The 27,053-nt window shown below is 33.1% G+C and overlaps 3 protein-coding genes across 4 annotated transcripts; 2 read left to right on the forward strand and 1 right to left on the reverse strand.

Moving 5' to 3' along the window:
* Positions 1–724: 724 nt before the first annotated feature.
* Positions 725–8,059, reverse strand: LOC124841621 (RNase L inhibitor protein-like protein). The gene is made up of 10 exons (XM_047317925.2): positions 7,835–8,059; positions 7,719–7,747; positions 7,575–7,642; positions 6,955–7,020; positions 5,606–5,646; positions 4,015–4,151; positions 3,673–3,763; positions 3,218–3,289; positions 1,959–2,071; positions 725–1,130 (listed from the first exon to the last, which is right to left on the reverse strand). The coding sequence occupies exons 1-10, from the start codon at positions 7,903–7,905 to the stop codon at positions 1,009–1,011; spliced, it is 810 nt and encodes a 269-aa protein (XP_047173881.1). The 5' UTR covers positions 7,906–8,059; the 3' UTR covers positions 725–1,008.
* An 8,854-nt stretch (positions 8,060–16,913) lies between these two features.
* Positions 16,914–26,939, forward strand: LOC124841616 (MICOS complex subunit). Of its 2 annotated transcripts, none has more exons than XM_047317915.2 (12): positions 16,914–17,083; positions 17,241–17,304; positions 22,020–22,718; positions 22,865–23,005; positions 23,092–23,244; positions 23,359–23,436; positions 23,849–23,941; positions 24,298–24,417; positions 25,406–25,483; positions 25,630–25,809; positions 26,137–26,238; positions 26,380–26,939. In XM_047317915.2, exons 1-12 carry the CDS (start codon positions 17,073–17,075, stop codon positions 26,611–26,613), a joined length of 1,953 nt encoding a protein of 650 aa, XP_047173871.1. In that variant the 5' UTR covers positions 16,914–17,072; the 3' UTR covers positions 26,614–26,939. The 2 variants fall into 2 exon arrangements, with proteins under 2 accessions (XP_047173871.1, XP_047173872.1); XM_047317916.2 differs by having other exon boundaries at positions 22,023–22,718.
* LOC148205489 (uncharacterized) lies at positions 17,360–21,687 on the forward strand. The gene has a single exon (XM_088111166.1). The coding sequence runs from the start codon at positions 19,989–19,991 to the stop codon at positions 21,177–21,179; it is 1,191 nt and encodes a 396-aa protein (XP_087967292.1). The 5' UTR covers positions 17,360–19,988; the 3' UTR covers positions 21,180–21,687.
* Positions 26,940–27,053: the final 114 nt, after the last annotated feature.

Raw genomic sequence — 27,053 nt, forward strand, 5'->3', positions numbered from 1 at the left:
TGTAGTGGGACATGAGATGTGTGTACTTTGTTCCTAATTTCTTGAACGCTTGTCCCCAAGTTCCACTTGGCCTCCAAAGGCGTCTTGAAAGGTGTATTCTTTTAGCTCGGGGGTACTGTAATTCTAGTTTTCTCTATCTGGGTGAGCTTCTCAGTTCTTTGGGATGCACTTTCCAAGGTAACCGGATTACCCAGTAGGAAGAGGATTTACTGTTTATGATTTGAAGATTCTGGAATATATAAACCTCTTATGTTCTATTGGATGTACGAAACTGAGGCACTGGTTGCTGATTGACATAAAAGATAAAATACTTTTTGAATGATCTGCGTGAAATCACTACAAGTTCAAAAACCCTAACAGGAAGAAGATACCAAGGAAGAAGACAATGCTTTAAATTTCACCTAATGCATAATTAAATTCCACCTAATACAATCTCAGTGTGCCACATCATTAAAATTTACTTCGCCAGCATACCACGACTCAGTAAATTTAACGTCGTCCATTGTAATTAACGGTAAAGTTCCAATTGACTCAATTTTACAGAAACAGGAATATGAAAACCTATTTGAGACAACCCTACACAAAGAGGAATGTCTGAAAGGATTAAACCAATTCTTTTTAAGAACATAAAATCAAATCTTAATTGTTACATATCTCTTTATAATCAGTTTTAAGCATGACTAATTTATTAATTTACTTGTGTTATTTGTTTTTACAGTTACAATTATATTAATTTATGTATTATTTTTGTTTTATTAGTAAGAATAATAATATAATATTATTTTAAATATCCAAAATTATTAGTAAAAATCCGCATGCGCCACCCCCATGACAATAATACACATCTATTTGTGTAACCAGAGTTTTGCCACCCCATGACAATAATACACATCTATTTGTGTAACCAGAGTTTTGCAACTACACGATTCTGCTTCTGCATCGAACATATCTTCAAATTACATCCAACATTGCAACATGGTTCTGAAAAGAGATATAAGATGCATGCATCTACTCGCTCTCCTCATCGCTATTGACTATACTCAAATGATTCATGTTCTTTTCAAGAGGTGGAAGCCCATCTTCAGAATCAGAAGAGTTCTGACTTTTATCCTCACCTTCTAGTGTCGCAACTGTGCACGTAACAGCACAAATATACAAAACAAAATTAGGATGAAATTCCCAAATAACATATTTAAGGTATCTACACATAATTCTTTTCTTTCGTGACAGTAAAATAACAGCTCCTAAGAACTTTCTTTAAGAGCATTAAAAGCACATTCAAGGGTTCATGTACCACTTTTCAAGAACCAGTATAAAAATCACTCGCAAATGACGAATAGCTTTCTGCTCAATCTGCCTTTAAAAAGTTGGTGTAATGCAATGCACAGGCAGAACAAATTCAGAAAAAATAAATTTATTGCATTTAGATCAACATAGCCAGAATCAAGAAATACCTTCTATGCAGAACATACAGAAACTAGAGAGTATGTTCAAACACATAGGTGTAAAAAGCTAAATAAAACTACCAAAAGGAAGAGGAAAAGGAGTAACCCAGTGCCAAGGCTTCGTGATGGAATCCAGGGTTATCCCCTCAACCACGGAAGGTGTTTCCAAAAAGGCAAACCAGGTCACAAGCCAGTAACCTTACTATTGCACCAAAGCAGCAAACATGTAGAAGATAGAATAGCCAGAAAAACAAAAATATTAATATTGAAGTTGAGCCCCAATGAGAGACACCCAATTGCTGCACAAGGCTCCTGTTATGATATGGTATGGAGAATTACATGTATACAGCCTTATCTCCATTCAGTGGAGAAAATGTTTCCACTTGCCCCCATGACCTTGACAAGGTCATCAGGCAGCAAGAATACTGTGCATCAAGGTTTACTCTCTCTCGAAGATTACTTAGTTATGGACACCATTTTGCAAAAAAGATTACATTTACAACCAATACATACCTTGACCATCAGTAGGAGCTCTTGGAACTTGTCTCTCTTGTGACAGCCAAGCATTTTGAACAGAAATAATTTCAGCACTATTTTGGCATTTGGAGTAGGCCCTCAGTAATTCCCTGCATTAATTTGCATAAAATTGTCAAAGCAGAAGAGTCTATGAAAAAACGTGCAATTGAGAAATTAGTCGATTGCGTTAGTAATGTACGTAGAAATAAAACAATTAGATTGAATTTGTATTTCCTTACAACAATAAGAATGAATTTGTATTTCCTTACAAATCCTTGAATTCACCGTAGCATTATCTACAACTAGATGAATTGAATTGTGTTAGTACACACTTGATCTCCTAATTATAGCCTGAATACAATCAATCATAAGAAAAAACTAAAGGACTAATTAGAGCCAATTTAGAAGCTAATGGCATGCTAGATTGCAGCCTAATAATCATGCTAGATTGGATATGTGCTTGGCCAATGATGTTAGATTGAATCGGCACCATGTCAAGCTTATGGTTGATCCCACATCAAGTCTATTAGATCCATCTCACATAGGATTTAATCTAACTGACAAAGTTGATTTAATTTAGATTTAATCCAATTTAAATTGAATTGAAAAAAATCCAAATCAAGTTGATCTAATTAAAATGGATCTCAATAATAAATCCAATTTATTTATTGGTTCTGATTGGGATTTTGAAAAATCCAATCCATGATCACTCTTAAAATTGACAATTGATGCAAATCAGAAAACCCCCTTTTTCATATCCTCCCTATTTATGCTTAAATTAACCCCTCTAACTAACTGCTGTAAGAGTTGTGAGCTAAACTTCCCTTCTCTCCAAACTCTTAACAAGTACCTAGTTATTTACACATGCCTAATCAATTCTAGCATTTTACATTGTTGAAAGAATTGACAACACAGATATCCCAAATTAATATTTAAAAAAAAATTGTCCATGGTTACGTACAAAGACAGGTTTTACAGCAGTATTCATTCGCAAGTCATGCATACTTAAGTGATACACTCAACTGAAAGGATCTAATAAACATCAGAAAGGACAAAAAGATAACATTGTATATTAAGTTCTTTTTTTATAATCATAAATTCCAAGAGGGGCTCAGAGTGCCCGGTTACTTTGTTCATTTAACAGGCAGGGATAAATAAGTACCATGCCAATGTTTCAACTTGAGCAGTCAAATGTATCAGAAGTGATAAAAATATGAATAACAAAGTTATATCAACGAATTAGATCATATTCATACCCATTCAGAGACATAAAAGCATGACCCCATTTGAACTTCCCGAGCAATAAATTTGCTGTCTTTTCTTCCCCACTGCAAAACCACAGTAAAGAACTTCAACCGTATAGAATAGCGAAATGGATAATCTTCAATAGTAAATATTAATTCAAATTAAAATAAACTATAATGCAAGTTACATTTTTTTATCCGCAAACTTCAAAGTTCAGACCTAAATCTTTTATCTGAATGTTCATAATTTTACAAGTAGTGAAACAGTTGGGATAGAATGATCCCCGCACGTTTCTACAATGATAGTCTAGTATGGTAGCAAATTAGCCCTTCCTAAGACCAAACTATTCAGTTACACTTTTTGGTTAGGGGGAAGGGGGAGTGGAGTGAACAAATTATAGAGCACATCAGCAAAAAGAAAAAAAATATCATCTAGTCAGAAGCCAGAGACAAAGCCATTGTGGTACCATATTGTCAAAGCAGCAGATAAGGCCTCCACACAGGATAGTTGGCATGGACGACCATAATTTACTGGATTTGCTGCTACAAGCCATGGCACTGAAATTGAATGAAAATATGAGAGTATTATTACATTCCATGTCAATCAATATAGTCAACCTTAAACATGACAAAAAAGCTTAAATACAATGCCACTATAGAAGGAATATTTAAGCATCACAGTTAACTACAATAGTACCCGAGTCTAGCATGGATATTTTCATTCACAAGGTGTATACACAAATATACATGTAACATGAAGTATAGAAAACAAATTTTGAATATATTCCTTTTGGCAGTTAAGTCCTTACAGAGGCGAGGAGCAGCACACCGTAGCCTAACAAAAGGCACATCATCTAAACGGGCCCATGAACAATCCACAACAGCCAAACCTTTCGTCTGGATTATAGAGTAATCTTCTCTTGAGACACATTGATTTCCAGCAGGACTGTCAAAAACAGAATCACAGTAAATCAGTAATCACAAATCAGAGAACACAGGAACTAGCAATATATATCACTACTAAACAGTCAAAAGAGAATGCATTGGCTTAGAAGTTGGACACCATAAAGCCAACTTCATCTTTTTGAGAAATTTTTGCTTTTTGAAGAATTGTTTCCTTTAAAAACGCTTCAATAATAGTATTATATAGAAACAACTTTAAGTGAACTTATTTGATTTCTTCCTCTTATGCTTTCTATTTGTTAGGTCCTCTTTAGAAGAAAACTTTTGCCTCTGCTGTCATTTAGTCTTATACTGTGGTTAAACACCTAAGAAACATCAAATATGTGCCTTTCAAACTAAAAAGTAGCTTTGTCAATTTCATAGCATGTTGAACATGTTCTTATTGTTAAACAACACTAATTAACCTCCTCTGCCAATCAAAGCCAAAATAAGTTACTTCTTTTCTTATGAAAGTGGACTTTAAGTCTAATTCAACCTAACAAAAATGACTTAATAAGGTGAATCCAATGATGGACGGCACGAAAGCCACAACACATCCCTCTAGGATAGACTACAATATCCTCTTAGAAACCAAATTCAACCTAAGAAAACCAATTTAGTAAGGTAAGATTTACATCCCACTTATGTATTATAATTTAATCATATAACCAATCGATGTGAGATTTCTCACACACTCTCTCAAGCCGAGTATTAGCTATCTTAGGCGTGAGACTAGATATTTGTAAATAGTCTTATAGCAGCCCAATAGTAGGTAAGATGGTAAGCCCAACAAATCTCGCTAAAATATGCTTTGATACCATCTTATAAAGTGAATGTTAAGTCTAAATCAACTACACAAAATCAATTTAATAAAGTAAGTTTGCACTGTTTGCACTCAATTTATATATTATAATTTGGCTATATTACTAAACTATGTAGGATCTCCAACACACTACCTCATGTCGAGACATCAAGTTGGGAATAGAATGGGGTGTTCATAAACCTTGCTAGGATAGGTCCTTCATAAACTCTAGGATAGTTAAGCCTAACTCAATCTCATAAAATCATCTTCGATAGTTAAGGCTTACACCCTACTTACATATTATAATTTAACCATACCACTAGTCCATGTGTGATCTCCAACAATTTTCAATTATTGAAAGCAACCATCCATTGTTTCAAAAATGCACAATATCTAAAAGCTCAACCAACCTGATTAGATAGCAACAATTTTAACAAAATAAAATATATTGCCAAAAGGAGACAGGTTAACACCTGCACAACACAACTAATAAAGGTAGAAGCCGATAACATTTTCTACACCTCTAGTCAGTGGCCAAACTGCTAGTTGACAAACATCATGAACTTGTTGACATGTTACATAAAGATAAACCACATTCTAGCAAAAGTATCATTCTTCATGATATGGTGAGAAAAAGATAAGTTCCAACAAGATACCTTAAAACAACGCCTCCAAAACCATTACTCACTCGTAACTCCTGTACAAAGTCAACTAAAATCAGTACTGCTAACATATTGAGCATCTTTAGATCATGCAAATGACCTTCATAGAATATTGAATCAACAATAACAAGGAACTATTTGTGAATTACTTCTGCTAACACACCCCTAATGATAATGTATACTAAATTTAAGATCATTTAGACATCCATAAATATTCAATCAAATAGTAAAGATTTACTTATATTTTAATAATATATCATGCAATAAAACAACAATAAAAATATGAAATAGATTTTGAATTGTATGAAATTTTTGACAAAATTTTAATATACTTTATTAGAACTCAAATCCAATAGTTAAAGTGATAAAATTTACTGTTTATTCTCAATGTCAAACAGCTGGCCTATTTCCACTATATTTATATGATTGAACCATGAGCAATGGAACCAACAACAAATTGGACAAAACGAGCTGCATGGATACCCACTACTGTAGCAAACAGCAGTTACAATCTCAATGGCAGAATAAATATTAGGGTAATTAGCAACATGCACAGAGGGACATGGTAGTTTCCTCATCCAACTTAGTATTATATGATATATGTATAAATAATTAAACGGTAAACCAAATTTATATAATGTCACTCGTTGTTCCCCAATAAATCATAATGAATACCAGGCTATTTGTCCCTAATCAGCAGAGATTATCATATTTCGGTAAACCAATATGTCAACTGAGTACCTCAATTAAAGTGCTTGTGAAATCACAAAAACTCTAGATCTCTACTGATTCATTTATTTAAGCAAAAAGCCTTCAAGCTGTATTCCCATCCAAAAGATCTTCCCAGTTAAAAAAAAAATCAGAATTCGTAAAGAATAGTTCATTTTACTGACATTGTTTTCTCATAAATGCCTCTTCATATTTCAATCATGGTATGTTCTTCCCCTTTATATAATTTTGATGTGTTCAAGAATCTCTTGCACAATATTCCATTTGAATTTTCAGGTATACCAAGATATCTAATATAATCTTCCAAAATTATGCAACTTCCACCAATGACTTAGTTGTTACCCTAGCATTGAAAATCAACACCACTCTGCATTTTGATTTGAGAACTGACCTTTTATAAAGTGCTATTTATTTTATATGAAAGAAGTAACCACTCTAATTGACAATGAAATCTAACATTCAATTAAATCAGATACAAGATCCAGGTAGATATACTTGGACATGTATATAATCATGTTTGTGCTTATAAATGCAAATATGTATGAACAGAGTACACTTAATCATGTGATAAATGCTAATCACATAACGAACAAAAAAAGATAACAGATACTTGCCTTTAGCATGCCAAATCTTGAAAGCTTGCGACCAGTGCACCTTTTGGCATCGCATTGCCCAAAATCCTGAGTCACAAAAAACCAATTATATTCAAAATTCAAAGACGTATTACATGGCGTATGAATATAAGATTAGAATGCAGTAACGACATATATAGTAGTATAGCAATACTAAACAAAATTGAAGGAACATTACCAAAATAATTTCTAGCGTTCAAAACTGAGGGTGGACAGAAATCAATCAAAATATTTCTAAATTTATTTCAAATGTCAACTTATTAGTTATCATAAAATGTAAGCATAAAACCATCAGTGTAACAGTATCACCCTGGAATGCGAACTAAGCCAATGCCATCCTTCAAACAATCATTAATGTATATTTGTGTTTACAAAGAAAAAAAAAGAAAAAAAATAATATATATATATATATATATATATATATATATATATATATATATATATATATATATATATATATATATATGTATGTATATATATATTTAGCACAATAAAAACCATGCAGTAGCCATTGTTCTTTTTCTTACCTAGAAAAATAAACAAATAATTAAAAGCTAATAATCTCAGCTAAATTAAAATTACTAAAACGGTTATATGCATACCCACATTGCAAGCTTTATTTTGGGTTCCGTGAGTTCCTCCTCCTCTTCCTCACCCTCACCATTTTCAACTGTTACAGAAAATATCACGCAGCGAACACAAACCATGCTATGTTTAGAAGAAGAAAAAATGGAATCGAGAAGTACCTGGAAAAGAGCTTTGACAATCGTCCTCTCTGAAGCAGAGTTAGGTGAATGAATAAGCAAAAGGCGCGTAAATAGGAATCAAAAAAAAGAATCACAAGCAATGGGAAAGAACTTACACTAAGAGCTGTTGGTGTCGACTTGATTGACCGCGATGAGTTTTGAATCTCCTTTGTCTGTTATTCCCCATTTCTGCTGAAGAACGCAAACCAGAAATTTGTCACACGCAGTGTATTTTGCTCGTGACACTGATGGCTGATCTTGATTTGGTGTTTAGGTTAATGTATGTTCTTGTTTTGGATGCAAGTTTGGTGCTCTCAAACAAATTCATCACTTTAGGGTGAAAATTATCAATATTGGTGAATATATAATGAAGAGTAAAATTTGTTAAATTCATGATTTACAGGGATCGTGTGTGACATTAAATATTGATATTTTTATTTATGATTGAAAATTTGTATTATTTCTGTAAATAAATAATTCATTTGAAAATAGTTTAATATTTAAAATACATGCGTAATGTAAAAGCACTGTTATCTATTCAAATATGTGTGTAAACTATGGTTTTTGTTTTCTAAAATCATGGGACATTATGATAATAGCTATTTTTGTGATTATAAAATAGATAAATAAATCTATTAAATGGAATTATACCAATGAAATTAGTTCATATTCAAATTATTCATATATAATTATATATATAAAGCTGATAAACTTTTGTATATTTTTTTATTATTTTATTCTCTTAATTATTATTTTTTCAATTTAAATAATTATTTATAATAAAAACTTATTTTTTAGTTTTATAAATTAATAACTATTTTTTGAATTTAAATAATTATTCATTATAAAAAATTATTTATTCTCATTTTGTAACATTTTTTTCAAATTTAAATAATTACTCATAATAAAAAAGTTATTTACACAATATTATATATAATTTTTTATTTCAATAATTAAAATTTATGTTATCTATAATTATATATACTTTTTATTTTTTAAATTTACTTTTTTAATTATTACTTTTAAATATAAACCGGTTGAGAAGTATAATTCAATTTAAGATATGTATTCATTGTTATTTTTCTAATGGGAAGGATTGGTATGGAAATGACTCGTAATTTTTAGGATTAATAACAAAGCATTATATTTAAGAAAAATTATTATTTTTGGATTATATTATCAGTTTCTTGAATCTTTATCTTTTATGTTTGTTAATGTTAGTTTTATATTAAAGGTATTGACATATTTGCAAAGAAAAAATGTTGAAGAAAATGAAGACACGTGTGAGCCCCTCTTCAAACTTATTGATACTAGGCAATATGCATCTTGAGAGAAATATAAGATCTATAATTAATTTGCATTTCTTAAAATAGTTCTTTAAAATTTTGAAAAACTTAATTCTCAGTCACTATATCTGAAGTCGTTTTTAAGTTTTCAAAAATCCTATCACATGTCTATTTTTAATACACATTTTGAAAAGAAAAAAGAAAAGTATATATTTAATTCTTAAACTATACGTAACTAGTGAGTATACTTAAACATTATATTTGACGAAAATAAAAATATAAAAAATGAAGATATCATAATGTTCATGACAATCATAATTCTGTATCTCTTTCGATACCACGTCTATAAATATGAAAATATTTTATCTAATTTTTATGACCTTTTAAATGACCCTCATTAACAATGATATATGCATGTGATCATTAACACCCCTTCTATGAATGATAGTAATGTTTCTTATACTACTACTGGTCACATTATTGATGACTTTGTTCTAGCTATGGATGCTTCTAATGATACTTTCAATGAACTACGACTCTTCATATGACAATGTAAAGTTGTAGTCTATCTTCAAGATTTTCACACCAACAACGTTACTTGACATTTTATTAATAGGGGTGGGCATAGTTCATCAACCTGAACTTAAAATACAGTTAACTGTATTATTTTATATTTAAAAAAGCTGAACTGTTTTTACTAAAAACTAATTCAATTATTTTATAGTTCAGGTTAAAAGAACTGAAACTTAAAGCAGCTAACTGAAACTTAAGGCAGTTAACAAGTTAACACATGAGTTTTTTTATCCTTTCTCCATCAGAATCTCTTTTTTTATCACTACGGCTCAGATTTTTGCCAAGGTCCGCTGCCCTCTTCCTTCCTGCCGTTGCCCATCCCGCCGTCGCCCATTCTGTCGTCGCTCATTCTGTCGTCGCCCATCTCGCCGTCGTTCATCCCTCCTCCCATCTTCCTCAATTAGCCCTCTAGGGTTTCCTCATCAACTCTCTTTTTGCTGCAGCGTCAATGACTCCTCCAGGTCTTTCTCCTGTTATTAACAAATTCATAATCTTTATGTTTACTGATTTTTTTCTTCTCGTGGGAGGAGCGTCCTCCCTTTTTCAAATTCAAGATGGGTGTTCCTTCCCCTGCTCGACAAGCCTTCAAGCTTTCCATTCTTGCTTCCACTTTTAATATCTTCTTCTCATTGACTCATCATTTACATTGGGTTAGATGTTTGTTTTTGTGTGTGTAGTTTAGGTGTTGCTTGGAAAAAGTTCATTCATGTATTATTTATTTTTTTGAATGACCTCTAAATGCATTAGTGGTCTATTTTTATCCAACAATTGTTCTGGTAAGGAACAAGCTCACTCTTCACCCTGTAATTATGTAATACTAAACACGAACTTGGTCATTTTTTCCTATGCCAGGAAAAAAAATGAGTATAGAGGAAAAGCCTGTGAATGAGGAAAATGAAGCAGGTTCTTATAGACGAACAGTTTCTCTTCCAGTTTAAAAGGTATCACTTTTGGTTATTCGTTTTCCAGTTCTTATAGGGTCTGGTTTATTTCAAGGATTAGTCACTAATTCAAGGATATATCATACGCATATATTTTATAATACTCAGAGCTTAATTTGTCTGAATTTTTTTCATAAACTGTATCCCTGGGATTTGTCTGAATTCAAGGATATTGCCTTTTGTTGCACTCTTCTCTAACTGGTTCCTTTCGCGGATTGTTTATGACGTGACAGATGAAGATAACTTCAATAATGTGAAGCAGTGGCTCAGTGAAACTGATTGCTATGCCAGTGATAATGTTTACAAATTTTTAGTTGAAAACAAGAGTGATCTGACAGCAAATAGAGTTGTATCGTATGACACAGCTAAAGTAAAACCTTGACATACATGTTTAAATCTCAGAGTTATCGATTTTACTTTTGAATTGTGTATTCAATAACTCTACATTTTCAATTTAGTTCTTACAAGTTCTTTGATTTTTCAAAAGCTGTGAGAAGCTTCCCAGTCCCGTGGGACAAACATTTATAAACTGCAACAATATTTTTTAGTTTTGGAAGAAAGTGGAACTAATTTACTGCACTGATTTATAAGTAAACTAAAAATTAGTTTACTGAACTGTACTATAAGTAAACTTAATACTAGTTCAGTTCAGTTCGCCTGAACTATTTTTTAGTTCAGTTCAAGCAAACTATTTTGTAGTTAACTACAAATTTTTATAGTATAGTGCAGTGCAGTATACTTTGCCCACCCCTACTTATTAACAATTATTTGTGTTATGAATGTTTATTTTCTCATTTTAAACATGTTGTGTTATCCATTTCCTTTGTTGTTAAACCTAAAACTTACACAGAAACTTCAAAAGATCCTAAGTAGGTTGATGCTATGAAGATGAATTTGCAGCCTTAGGTAATAGCAACACTTGTGTGCTTACCGATATCCCTCCTCAAACCGTTGTTGGCTGTCGATGAGTATATAAAATCAAATTTGATTCTAATGCCATTGTCGACCACTACAAAGCACATCTTGTTGTCAAAGGATAAAACCAACTCGAAGGCTTAGACTATCTTTATACCTTTGCTCTAGTGGCTAAGCTTACCATTATTTGTCTTATTCTTGCCTTTGCTGCCTACCAAGACTATATTTTAACAACTCAATATAAACAATGTCTTCTTACATGGTAATCTTAATGAAGAGGTTTATATGAAACTCTCGTCTGGCCTACGTGTTTCACATCTTAATCAAGTTTGCAAGTTTTAATGTTTGCTCTATGGCTTTGAGAAAGTTGAACCCCAATGGTATGCTAAATTATATCATTTTTTGATTTATAATCATTATACTTGTTCTTTCGCTGACCATTCTCTATTTTTGCACAATTCTTGAACACATACCATTACTCAATTGTGCTAACATGTAAGCATGTTGAGGAAACTGAATGCATCACTCACTTTCTTCACTCTCATTTTCAAATAAAAAATCTTGGTGACCTTACATACTTTCTTGGTCTCGATGTTGCTCATAATTATGTTGGTCTGCATCTTAATCAACTTAAGTACGTTATCAATCTTCTTCATGAAGTCAATATGCTTACCTGTTCTCCAGCACCTACACCTATGGTTCCCAAGTGTTCTTCATCTGTGATTGACTAACCACTCGATGATGATGTTTCCTCTTTCTATAGATGCCTCATCTACCTCATCATCACTCGTCCTAACATAATGTTAGTTGTGAATCACCTTAGTTGTATATATATGACAACTTCTTTTTGGCAACTCTCGATTTACTTTTATCAATAAAAAATAGTAGTTCTATTCTTTTCTCCTTTGCTCATGCTGGATTTTCTCCCTTATATCTTATTTCTTTCTTCCCTTTTGTTTTCTAAAGATACATGCTCTACCTTTACTTATCATGAAAATGAATTATGTTAAGACTATTAAGAAGTAAACTTTAAGCCTAACGAACCTCACAAAATTGGCTTGTAAGGAAAGATTTGCACCCACTTATATATTCAAAATTGGTTTTTATCCTTAATCGATGTGAGACTTTCAACACTTCCGTCGAGGTATATACATCTCGAGCGTGAAACTTGATATTAATTGGTGGTCCGATAACAAGTGAAACAATATGTCCAACAAACAACAAATTTCGTTAGGATATGCTCTAACAATGGTTTTAATACCATGTTAAGAAGTAGACTTTAAGCCTAACTCAACCTTACAAAATTGATTTGTAAGGTGAAATTTTCACTTATTTATATACTCTAAATTGACCTTACCTCTACTCGATGCGAAACTTCTAACACACTTATTCACGTTGATGTATATACATCTTCAGCGTGTGAGTAAACATTAATAGGTAGTCCAATAGCGACTCGATAGCAAATGAAACAATAAACCCAACAAACATCAATTTTCGATATGCTAGACTCTAACCCATGATTCTAATACCATGTATTGTTTTCACTTAACTTCTTTATACACAATTTTATTCTTATTTGCTTGCTTTTTCAAATACAAACATTAATTATGCTTTCAAATTAAGTTCAATATCACATCACATCCATTGCATTTGTACATGACTTATCACATAATTTTAATCCAAATATAACTTAATCATGATTTAGAGTGTATTTTTATCTTAGTTCATTGTTTATTCATATCCAAGTGCTAACCTTGCATTGTCTTCTCTCTCAATTACCCAGTTGGATTATTGTCGACGAAAGTTTGAAAGGTCAAGAAAACACTTAAGGGTCATCACTCATGTTGAGAGATGAGAGACAAATAAGAACATATAAACATGTGATACCTTTGGTAACTCGTGCATGAACACAAATAAACCAGGTAAGTATGTAGTGCATTTAGTCGTTGATGTCAACGATCGATAGATCAAATAAGCGTATAATTCAAATATTTTTAAAAGCAGATTTTAAAATAATCACTTATTTAGATAGGACTTTTCATATTAAAATAAGTAAAAGTTTATTTATTTGTAAAGAAGAAGAAAAAATAGACAAACACAAACAAAAATATGATTTATTTTTAAGTAATTCAAAGAAACCTAAACTAAAGTGAACATGGTAAATGATTTTAAAAGTGATTTGAATGTATATAATTCTTTTTTTTATCTTAAGTTGGTACGATTTACACTTAGAGAGGTTGCATGTTTTAATACTATTAAGGTTTAAATGCTTATTTTGTCTCCATGTTAAGAGGTGAATTTCTGTTTAGTACCCGGTTTTAAAAATGCCTCTATTTTATCCCAAAGTAGTATAAATTGTTAAATTGGTATAAACGGAGTTAACTCCCAGCTGACATGGCAAAGGAATCTGCACTTTTTCTTCTCTCTCCTCTGCTTTTCGTGTAATGTCCTGGCTTTTTTTCTCTTTTCTATATCTTTATTAAATATATTTTTCTCTCTCTCTTCCTCCAAAGCTTATCTTTTCGAACACAGATTCACTCATTATTCAAAGTAGTAGTCTAGTTCATCCAACCGTTCGGTGTTCTCCTCATGGTCTCACTGCTTGTGATCGTTTGGTCCTTGTCCCATTGCATGTGATCGTTTGGTCCCTTCTGCTCCCACTGCATGTGACCGTTCGGTCCCTGCTGCTCCCACTGCATGTGACCGTTCGATCCCTACTGCTCCCACACATGTGACCGTTCGATCCCTACTGCTCTCACTGCCTATGACCACTCGGTCCCACTGCATGTGACCGCTCGATATTAACAGTGGTGATTTGTTTTGTTTACAAGTTGCAACACCCACCCGATTGCGTCATCGCCGACTTCCTCTGCCCCTGGGTTCACGACATGGCGAACAATCTTCGCATCCCCAGACTCACCTTCAACGACTTCTTCCTCTTCACCGTGGTCGTGGCCGCGATGGAGTCCGTGAGATCGAATCCCGAACTTGTTTCCGACGCCGGCCCCTTCGTGATCCCCCATTTTCCCCACCGCATCACCTTGTGCTCCATACCACCAAAAGGGGTCATTGCCTTCATGGAGAAATGGGTAGAGGGAATTGGGTGTGCCCATGGCTGAAAAGGGTTGGCTGGAAGTAGTTGCTTGGTTCTGGCATGGTGGCTTGTAGAAAGGTTGGTTGGGAATGGGTATTGGGGAGAGAAAAAGAGAAAAAAAGAGAGAGAAAAAGATGACAGTAACAGCAGAGAAAAGAGAAAAAAAGTATAGTCAGGTCAGCACGGAGTTAACTCCGTTTATGCTAATTTAACGGAGGGGACTTTATTTATACAATTTTTACAACTTTGGGACTCAATAAATTTATTTTTAAAACCGAGTATTAAACAAAAATTCACCTCTTAACATGGGAACAAAGTAAGCATTTAAGCCTACTATTAAATACCACTTGTAACAAAAATGTACAAAATGCGAGTAGCCCATTTGCATAGACCATTATCATGAATAAGCATATAGATTAGTGATATCGTTAAGGTATTCACTTTTAAGATTAAATAATTGAAATATTAAAACATCTTATTCTATCTCAGATTGTTCAATTACAACCTTTAAGGTCCTCATTACATTTTTATTTTCATGTTATGTCGTCATTTTATTTCAATTCTATTTTAAGGTAAAAATGCAAAAAAGATAAACACTATGATAATGTCTGTATTCTGCTAGTTAATTTAGGAAACCGAGTTAATTTACTTTTAAATTTATTTGAAAGGGTTGAATTTTTTAACGTTACGAAATAGGATGAAGTCGAATGGAACTCACGACTTTAAAAGGTAAAATTGTCTTAGCATTACTTTTGTTAAGTTAAAATGAAATTGTATAATGTATGACGATTTCATTTTTCATTTTAAAAACAATTGAAGTTGTCATACCTATGAGAATTTTTGTTTAATTTTTTTTCTGTTATAATTAAAGTAGTATGAGATTTGGTGATTTTTATTTTTTTTTAAAGTGAAGTCGTTATATCTATGAAAACTTCAATTTAAATTATTTTTTATTCCAAATTGAATTTTAATTTTATTTAAAATAAAGTAGTTTTCCTTTTCGTTTTTATTCCTAACGAAATTTATTTATTTTTTATATAATTGTTATGATGTTTGAAATTAATTTAATTAATTGAATATATGTCATAATAAAACAAGAAAAAGTTGTCGTGATATTAGTAAGATTTTTAGGAAGATTAAAATAAAATAATTGAAATGAAAATATATATAAATATTTTTCTATGTGAATCATTATTACAATTTTTTAAGTCTTTGGTTTCCTCAATATCTCTTAGATGATATATGCAACTGATATGATAAATTGTTATTCAATATTATCATCATTTTGAGCATCGTCATCTTCATCATCTCCACTTTCATTTTCATATCGTCATAAAGATATTGTAGGTCGATAATAATTTATAGGTGGAGTTGGATTCTAAGCATATAGTGGTGTAAATGTAGAGGTCAGAGTTCTCACAAGGGATTTCATGGATAGATGAAATGCCACTAGAAAAGTAGATTCAAGCATTTGATGGAGGTAAGAGGTATATACACATGACAACTAATAAAGCTAAAAGCATTAACTCTATTTTAAAGGGAACAAGTTTGTTACCAATTGCTGCTTTTGTTAAAACAACATTTGAAAGAATTATTTTTTCATTGGTTGAAAAAGAAATAAAGACACCATGAATGCTATACCACCATGATATCAATACCCAAAAAATGTCACATGTTTTGTGTTTGATGTCCAAGAGATAGTGAAGAGTTTCAAGTTTTGAGATTACCTTGTCCTAATGTTATTATTGTTCGTTTTTATTGTCACTTAAAACTTTGAACATTTGTTGACCTTGTTTACCATCCATATAACATTTACAAAGCTTACGAAGTTGAAGTTAAATTTCATCATATCCGAAATGATGATCATTGGTTAATCTATATGGGTTCCAACATTATTCTAGATCATAAAATATATAATAAATATTGAAAGTTTCACGTCAAATAGAAATAACACCAAATTAAAATATATAACGGGGTGTAAAACTTATCTTCCAAATTAATTTTGTAAGATTCAATTAATCTTAAAATTTATTTCTTAACTTATAACAAAGAGAAATTATCCATATAAAAAATATATTTTATTTTATATTTTATATTATTTATTTGTCCACTCTATTAAATATTTGGTAATAAAATAATCTCAACTCCTATCCAACTTCACCTTATTTCATAAAATTAAAAAAATCAACCCCTTTAAAATAATTTAAAAAGTAAATTAATCCTGTTTCATAAATTAACCGTATTGTGCTAGTATTAACTATTATTAATAATCAACAACTATATTAATAAATTGAGTTAATTTGGTTTCGGGTCAAATTTTGGGGTCCGAGTTAAAACAAACGGGTCATATGTCGTATCATCGTTTCTGAAACGCAGAAAATGATCAAAATCACATAACAGAACATATCTGAAAATTTGATGTGTTCATCTGTGTAGCCAAATTAAGGGTGAGTTGCACCACTCTTGCGGAAACATTTCCTCTTCACTCTCACTCACTGGATCCATTCAACTTCTTCACTCTCAATTTCACGTTTTCCCTACTGCCATGTTGCGCAGGTGGGTACACTACGGCTATCCCATATGAACCAACGCCAGTTTTTCCTCTTTTCTTTTCCATCTCTGGTTTCCTGCTAAATCGATTTTTTTTTTTTACATTCCAATGATTTGATTGTTCTGACCGCTCTTTTTGTTTTTCTGTGACTTCAATTCTTAGGTCCATTTTGCAAATATCTTCTCGCCCAGCTCTAAGAACGAACCCCAGACGTTTTGTTTATCAGGTTCTATTACATTTTATTTTCAATGCAATTGATGGAATATGGTCTACCCATATGTTTTATAATTTTCAAAAGCATATTTTTTTGCTTCTTACTTTTCGACCATTTTGTTCTCTGCTCTTAATTCCAAATGGCTCTGGTATACTGAAAGGCGTACATTGGGTGCTATCTACCTTTGGATTCAGATCTTTATGAGTATATTGGGAAATAAGAAAAAGGATGGTAAGGTTAAAAGTAAGAAGACGATTAATCTAGCGACCTCACCTGTGGTTGTGTCACATGAACAAACACAAAGCTGAAGGCCAAAATAAACTTTAAGAGCTAGGAAAGAATTGGAAATTATGTAGTCCTACAGTTGAAACCCAAACTAAATAGCGTACCATTAGTAGGCAGAGACCATAGAGGCCTTAAGTAACAGAGACAAATTAAGAAACTGAAGCCCCAAAAATTATCCAGATGACCAAGATGTATTTATGATGGAAAACATAGTATTAAATAAATAAGTATACAAGTCTCGAGGTTAATCCTAATTTTTGCTGCTGCATGGACTGCCCTCCTTGGTTGGAGAAAACTGATGTTTCAAGCTATTTGCCGCTGAATATGTCTTTGTTTGAGCTATTTAAAGACCAATGTTTTGTCACTCACAGAGTTAGACTTTTTAGGAGTGACAAAGCATTGACAGGAGTGTTCATTATAGTCTTTACTCTAAATAGGTTTCAATCATGCACTTACTTCATTTTCTCCCGACTATACATTTTCGTATTATTTTCTTCTACATTTTCCATATAGCGCACACACAATTGGTTTCTATTAGATTTTGCTCCATATTCACTTATGATCATATTTATGGATATATCTCTCTACATAAAAAAAAGATACATATATATGTATATCTAACAATCTATTGGAAATGTTTACAAATTAAAAACAAAACTATAATGGTGATGGAGACCTCTGGCTACTAACTGATGCATAGGATGGGTATAGGATTGTTTTACTTGGGGTAAAATACTCAATAGATGGTTGGATTTCAGAAGTTGTATGCTCAAATGTAGATAGTTCATAGTTGTGCTACAAGCAAAGTAGGAAGAGTATATTACCTGGAAAATGTAGTACTTTTGTAGTTGCTAAAGAAAGAATTGCTTAGTTCAAATAGCATAATAACCTTGAGGATCTTAGGATATTTTAAGAAGGAAGAGTACTTTTTGCCATTTTGATGGGATTGGATTGTCACTTTTGCCTGCATGTATGTCCCTTGTTGCTATGTTGAATCACGAGTGAAAACATTATGCCCTCAAATGAAAAATCTAAGCTGTCTTCATATTTAGTATCTTTATTTTTATATCATACGTTCAGTTTGATTTGAACTAACTTGTAGTAATAATTCTGTAACTACAATCTGCAGCACTGAATGTTGGTTGATGAAATATCAACATGATAATGAACTTAACTAGTACAGACGAGAATGTTAGAAATGGTTGAGTGGACATATTACACAAGTAGACAAAGTAAACTTTGGAACAAATGCATGAAAGTAAGATAGGGCACTTTTTGTTGAAAGAATAGTAGAATCTCGCTTTAGGTAATTAGGGTTTGTGTGAAAAGATCAGTTGAATCTCCAATTAAACTAGTAGATTGGACAGAGGATAGCTTAATTACTAAAGGTAAGGGAGGATCAAGAAGAATTATAGGCAAAACAATTAAGAAATATTTATAGACCACTGTGGTTTGTCTCTTGATCTTATGTTGCAATATAAAGACCAACGGTTTGTCTCTTGACCTTATTATTCCACCATTTAATCCATTTAGCCAACCCCACTTACTGTTATGAAGCTTGGTTGATATTTTTATAGCACAATTATCTATGAATTCATATACCAATGTATGTATTGTAAAATTGGTGCTATTTTTACCAGCTGCTGTTGCTATTGTGTTAATTTAATTATAGATATGTAGGGCAAGAAAGTGTACTGGAAGTAAAATACATTCTTCTTGCTATAAAGGTACAATTTATTGTGTTATATATGTACTAAGAACTGCTTAGGTTGTTGATTTGCTAGTCCTTGTTTTTAATTTGATTCTAAATAAGCATGTAGTAATAACTCTATAACAACAATAGATGCCATTGAATATTGATTGATAATATATCAACAATAGAATGAACTTAACTGGCTGAAATGATAATGTTGCAATTTTCAGTGAACATACTAGACAAGTAGACAAGTAGACAAGATTAGGAGCAAGTGCATTCAAAAGAAAGTTAGGGTAGCATATATTGTAGAAAAAAAATGTACATCTTAGGTGATTAAGTTGTTGTGATTGTTTGATAAGTTTTTAGGATAGATACATGATAGGTTCAAGGAAAATGTTTATATTAGGATAAATAAAAGGGACAGACAGTTATAACTGTCTATGGGTAGGTTTTATTGTCTCAGACTTTTATAAAGTCTGTGTAGGGAGTTGTTTTTAGCAGTTTTTTCAATATGAAAAGAATAGGAAGAGTGGAGAGTCTAGTTCTCTCGAATAACCAGAAATTGTATGTGTGGGGTTTCTCCACATTGGAGGAAACTTAGTATGTTGTTGGAATAAAGATCTGCAGTTTCTAAAACATCTCATTATAGGTCTAAAAAAACCTATCATTGGTATCAGAGGCTCATTCCTGGTGAAGTGGGGGCATACTGCAAGTTATGGTCAACACAAGAATGGAGGCACGATGGGATGGGTTGGAGAAGATCGTCCATGAACAAGCAAACGAGAATAACCGTCGCTTCCAACGGTTAGAAGAGATGTTTCAAGGTCTGACAAGGGTGGTTGAACGCCTGACATCCTCTACTAAGCATCAAGAGGGCCAAGATTCTATTACCATGGATGGCCGTGAGGATAATAGGGGTAATGAAGGAGGAAGTTCTACTGGGATTTCTGCCACATGGAGGAAGTTGGACATTTCTGTGTTTGCAGGGGATGAGGCTTATGGGTGGACCAATAGATTAGAACGGTATTTCCATTTGAAAGGGGTTAGTGAGGAGGAGCAAATGAAGGCTGTTATGGTGGCATTGGAGGGGAAAGCTTTGAATTGGTTTCAATGGTGGGAAACCTGCCATCCACATCCAACATGGGAAGCCTTCAAAGATGCGGTGGTTAGAAGATTTCAGCCAATAATGTTGCATAACCCATTTGAAGTTTTGCTTGGCTTGCGTCAAACTGGACCTATGGGAGAATATATTGAGCAGTTTGAACAATATGCAGGGTTCACGAAAGGAATGCAACAAGATTACTTGGTGGGCATTTTCTTGAATGGGCTGAAGGAAGACATAAAGGCGGAGGTTAAACTTTATGAACCCCAGAATCTTGCTGAGTTAATGATGAAGGCTCAAATGGTGGAGGAAAAGGTTAGAGTCACCACCAAGGGGGACTCTCTCACTGTGCAACTTCAAAGTAACACCTATAGACAATTGCCATCTACTTCCAGTTACTCAAAGGAAGGGAGAAATCCAATGGGTTTTACCAACTCCAACAGAGGAAGTGGAGAGAGCAGTGGCTGTGTGAGCACCATTAATAGTTATCCTGCTGGGACTCAACAAGGAGGGACACCATTTAGAAAATTGTCCCAAGAAGAATTGCAAGATAAGATAAAAAAGAGCTTATGCTTCAGGTGTGATGAAAAGTTTGGGCCTAATCATACTTGCAAAAATAAAGAGCTCCATATGTTGCTTATTTCGGAAGAGGAAATGCAGGAGTTAGGGGAATCTGCTGCCTGCATTCATAAAGAATTTCCAGAATTTCACCTTGAGGATAAGGTTCACCTTCATGGAGGGGGTGTTGATAGGTTTGATACAGTTTACAAAATAAGGAAAAAGGAAGGTAGTTCGTCCAGTTGAAAACACCTCTCACCCATTGAAAACCGCTAGGAAGATGCTACTACCATCAATAAGGAGTTTCTTGCTTTTCACCTTGAGGACAAGGTGAAATTTCATGGAGGGGGTATTGATAGGTTCAAGGAAAATGTTTATATTAGGAGAAATAAAAGGGACAGACAGTTATACCTATCTATGGGTAGGTTTTATTGTCTCAGACTTTTATAAAGTCTGTGTAGGCAGTTGTTTTTTGTAGTTTTTTCATTGTTTTTGTACATTCTGAAAAGAATAGGAAGAGTGGAGAGTCTGGTTCTCTCGAATAACCAGAAATTCTATGTGTTGGGTTTCTCCACATTAGAGGAAACTTAGTATGTTGTTGGAATAAAGAACTTCAGTTTCTAAAACATCTCATTATAGGTCTAAAAAAACCTATCAATAAAATGTCAACAATTTTTTTATTTTCCAACTTGTGAAAAAAAAATAGTGTGTCTGCCCTAATTAACATTGTATATGAGCATTCTATCTATATCGAATTGGGTTCCTATCAAATTTCAATCAGGTTCATATGTTGGCCTTTTCTAATTTATTACTGTTGTAATTATAGAAATAAGGATATTAATATTATATCATATAACCAAGAATATATATATATATATATATATATATATATATATATATATATATAATTGAGATGTTTTTTCTTATTCCAGTATTTATAAAATTTCCGGTATTTATTTTTTTGATTCTTTTTTCTCAATATAAATAAAACAATTGTGCTGTCTCAGAAATACATGGTTTTAGTTCAATGTTTCTCTCTTTCCTAGAGTTTAACGATTACCTTATTTTCTTTATTACATAATTCAGCAGATACCTTTACATCTATCTTCACAAAGGAATTTCTCAAGTACATCAAAACCAGGGGGTGCCTCAGCTTCTGGGTCTCCGGGCAATCCACCTGAGTCTAATGGGACTCTATCAAAGTTTTTCATTGGAAGTGTAGCCTTAGGTGCTGCTTTTCTGGCAGCGTATCAAACTGGTTATTTGGATCAATATCTTAAGAAAGAGCATCATAGTGCTGCACAGGAAGCTCATGTCAATGCAACCATTGAAGAATTGAAGACTGTACAACATTCAACGGACCAGTTAATTTCACCTAACGAGAAATTAAACAACGAAAATCCCACTGTACAGCTTGCAGAGGGGAAAATTGATACCCATTTTTCACAGCCAGAAGATGTAATAGAAGATCAAGTGGATAAGCTAAGTCCTGTGCAAGACAAATTTAATATTGCCGAAGATGGTATTGCTGCTCCAGAAGAAAACCAATTGCCTGAATATTCTCAAAGCAGTCTAACATCTGATGATCCAAGTAAAGAATCTGTTGTTCAATCTGATGGGATTATTGGAATAAAAGGAATTGAGGCAGACAATACCCCAAGACCAGAAAAGGGAGTTCAAAATACATTCACATCTACACAGATCAGTTCAGTTCCAGATGAAAATGGGACAGAAAATATTCCATCAGTGCAACTAGGAATACAAGATTCAGAGGAGAAAAAAGAGGTACTTATGAGTTGGTATAAGCTTGATATAGAGGTTAATAGCTTAATATCAGGGTTCCCTATCTCATTCACCAAGGATTTTTTTTCCTGTTAATTTTTCTTTTTCTAAAATAGATTTTAACATTTATTTCTTTTTGTCTATCACAGAGTGCATTAGGCAAATATATAGAGCAACAGCCCACCCTCCTTGAGGAGTATCACTTGAGGAATAAGTCAGAAAGAAACCCTGCTGCCTATATATATAGTCATGGCTTTAGTGAAAATAGCCATTTCCCTGAAGGAGAAGAGGTACTTCGGAGTCTTATATATTTTTTTTCTGGTCCATTTATTTATGATCTTAAACATACTTGAAGTCTAACATGTTCAAACACTAGGTACTTAGTGGTGCAATGGATGAGTTGAGAGGTGGTTATATGTCTGAGGATGGGAAACTGGTTTTTGATTTTTTGCAAGCCATTCATGCTGCTGAGAAAAGACAGGCGGACTTAGATGCACATGTTTTTAATGAAGAGAAGAAATTGCTGAAGGTTTGGCCTATGACATACTATTCTTTGTAACTCATTCTCTAAATCCATGCAAGTGTGTCTACTATTTGTAGCATTTTTGTTTTTTGATCAGCTTTGAAATCTTTGTTTAATTAGGAAAAATATGAAAAGCAGTTGAAAGATGCAGCTGCCATGGAACTTATGCTCGCCGAGGAGGCTGCAATGTTGGACAAGGTAAAAGGCCTTTTGCCATTCTCTTTTCAATTTAACATAGTTTTTATTGCTGGCTTTTGTGTCAAATAGTTGTCTTGGTATAAAGACCTTGAGCGAGGTTTTGTCTTGAATAATTGGGTTGCAATAACATGAGTAAGAAAGACTTTGAGAGAGGTTGATTCTGTTATACATTTAACTCAATCATAATTACTCTTGATTCAGCAAAATAGTTCATACTAAAATTATACTACTATATAATTGTGAAGCTTGTTTTTGTAATCAGAATCCAATTTGAAGTCTGATCAAGTTGAACAATTTCTTTTATGTGTTGTTTGCCTTTCCTTGTCAATTCCTCTCCAGACTAACAGAATCCAATTCCATTAAGTTATTAACTCTATCTTTCCTCCTTTTTTTCCCTTTTAATACTTTTCAGGAGCTAAAGAGAGAGAGAGCAAAAGCAGCCCTTGCTATCAAGTCACTTCAAGAAAAGATGGAAGAGAAATTGAAGACAGAACTTGAACAAAAGGCACATATTTAGTTTTTTGTTTGTTTTACAAATACTGTTTTCTCACTTTCTCTGCATGGCTGCTGTTATTCTTATCTGTTATTATATAATACTCCTGTATCCATAATAAGTGTCACCCCAGTTTTTTAGACATTAATAAAAATGTAATAAATAAATGAAAGAGAATAGTAATTTTATTAAGCTAACCTTATTATCAATATTACATTGAAAAGATAAAATGACACTTACTAGGAGTATAAGTGGAAATATCACATAAAAAACTAAAAAACGTGTATTTTAGGACTTTTTGTTTTCTTACATGATACCATCATGGGAAGGAAGGAGTATTTGTTAACATAATGTATCTTTGGTGGCAGGAAATTGAAGCTGAATTGAAGTTGAAACAAGTTCAGGAATTAGCAAAGGCAGAGTTAAATGCAGCCATAGCAAATGAGAAGGCAGCCCAAATTGAAAAAATGGCTGAAGCAGAAGTTAATGTGAGATTTCTGCTAAAATCAAGCATGTGTAGATCACTTTTAAATTTTCATATCTTGATTTCAATTAATTTATAGAAAAGGGTATAATTTGGATAGGTGTCATCTAGAAGACTAAAATAGCCAGAATAGTTTTATACGAGTATAAAAAGTTTCCATAGCTATTATACTAAGACTTTTTAAACAAGGTCTTGGAAATTAGCTCATGGCGTGCAAAAACAATGTCTAATCTAATTATGTTGTTAGCTGTCTCCAGCAATTTTTATCAGATTATAATCAATTATAACTCTGCTAGTAGCAACTGCATTCTAGTCATCAGAAAGTTTCTGAACAGAGACAAAGTTTGTTTGCCAGTGTAGATTTTTTGATACAGTATGCATTCCACATTCCATCATTTTTAGCATATGAATTCTGCTTGTTCATTATGTAGTAGGCTCATTATGGAGGAATTTTTAGTGCAGTGTTCGGATCCAAATGTAAGTGCAGACAGCAAAGAAATGGTGTTCCTTTATGTATTTTTTATATTAGGGAACTGTCTTAAATGTTTACATGCTGAGAACCCAAATAACATCACCTACTATTTGAGTCGTCTATGATTCGCGAGACTGTTCTGTACATCCAAAGCAAAATGGTTTTAAATTATTTGCAGAGAGCTTTCAGTACAGCTGCGTATGACCTTGAACAGAAATGTGAAATGTATATAAGTGAATTTCATTTCAAATATTTTTTTCTACGGACCTGTGTTACTCCATCAAAGGATGAGCCATACAGCTATAGTAAGTTTAGATGTGATAACCTTCTAAGAATTGTCCAAGTAACATTCATGTTGACAAGGACAAAACACTGAGTAAATTATTATTAATTGACTACATGTTTTAGCTAGTAAGGCTTGACTTAAAATATTTATTAACTAACAAACTTCTTGACTTTGTTTCAGTCGGAGTTAAAATTTAACTTTGATTACAAAAAAAATTTCCTTCAATTTCTGTAGATAAATGCCCTATGCATGGCATTTTATGCTAGATCTGAAGAAGCCCGTCAAAGTCATGCTACACAAAATTTTGCTTTGGTAATGTTTCTATTTACCTGTTTCTTTATGCTGTTTTTATCCATCTTTCGTTCAAAGGGCTTAGTGGAAAATTATGGGTTTATATTATTTTATTGATTTTTCCAGCCCTGCTTACCAGTTTCTTTTTTTGTGCTTGGATCCTGCAGAGAGCACTTGCATTGGAAGATGCATTATCTAAAGGATTGCCAATTGAGAAAGAAATAGCATCTTTGCAGGCTAATCTTGGAGGCATAGATAAAGATTCAGTTTTGGATTTGGTGCTAGCATCCCTTCCTGAAGAAACACGAAGTAATGGCACAGACACGCAACTGCAATTAAAGCATAAGGTACGCCGTCTGTTAACTTTGCATGGAGTTTTGGATTACTTGTTCTATATAAAATAAAATTCCCAAGTTTCTTCTGCAAAATGTTGTTACTTTGACCCCGTAAAACTTTCATTTGATTTCCTTAATTTCCATTACTGATCAATCACATTGGTTATGTTAATGCTCCTATCATGTTAACCTTCCACAGTGACGAATTTATACAAAACAATTAGTATTAATCTAATGAAGCAATTTCTGATTTTATGTAACTGCATCAATTCTAGAATGAATAATTTACTTTTGGATTTCAATCATAAAGTTTTTGCATTTGGGCATATTCTGTTGCAGTTTGAGGCCTTAAAAGATAGTGTGCGACACTTCAGCTTTTTCCCACCAGGAGGGGGAGGTATACTGGCACATTCTTTGGCACATGTAGCATCCTGGTTGAAGGTATATGAATAACTGACCAACATGCCGTGCTTGATGTGAAAATATAATATTAACTTTGTTTATTTCTTCCCCCTTACCCTAACTCCTCCCACTCTCGCTTCTATTGACCTCATCCTATGTCTGACTTTCGCCCGTGCTCAGGTTAGGGAAGACGACCAATCGGGTGACGGAATTGAATCTGTCATCAATAAAGTAGAGAGTTATTTGGCCGAAGGAAAACTTGCTGAAGCAGCAGATTGTCTAGAAGAAAGTGTGCGAGACACAGAAGCTGCAGAAATTGTTGCAGGTTGGGCGAGGCAAGCAAGAAACAGGGCCATTTCTGAGCAAGCTGTGCTACTTCTTCAATCCTATGCCAGTTCCCTTAGCCTTACATGATTCTCAATTTTGAATATTTACAAAACCATGTTGATTCAACACCTAAGGTTGCAGAGATTATCTTTGGCCGATTATGCCAACGGAATTAGTGACCAACAAGGATAAAAATTAACGTTTTTCTATCAAAGCAGCTGAAATTCGTTGATCCTGTGATTTCTATGCAACTCCAATGGTTTTGGAGTTTTGACTCAACTGATATCAGGCTCTGTACAATTTTTCCTTTTATTTTCCTCAAAACAACAAAATCGTTGCATTGCAACCTTTTTGAGATCTCAATAATATACCAGGGGCTTTCAATTCAAAGAATAGTTTTCCTTTTTTGTGTATGTGTTGACTGATCATATTTTCTTTGTCCTGTATTGAGTTTTACCAGTTCAGAGACAAATTTCGCTTATGATACTCTATTTCTCGTTCGATTAATGAGTTTTTGCACACGAACC

The sequence above is a fragment of the Vigna umbellata genome, chromosome 1, assembly GCF_029865625.1.
Source record: "Vigna umbellata cultivar VRB3 chromosome 1, Vumbellata_1.0, whole genome shotgun sequence".
NCBI lineage: Eukaryota > Viridiplantae > Streptophyta > Magnoliopsida > Fabales > Fabaceae > Vigna > Vigna umbellata.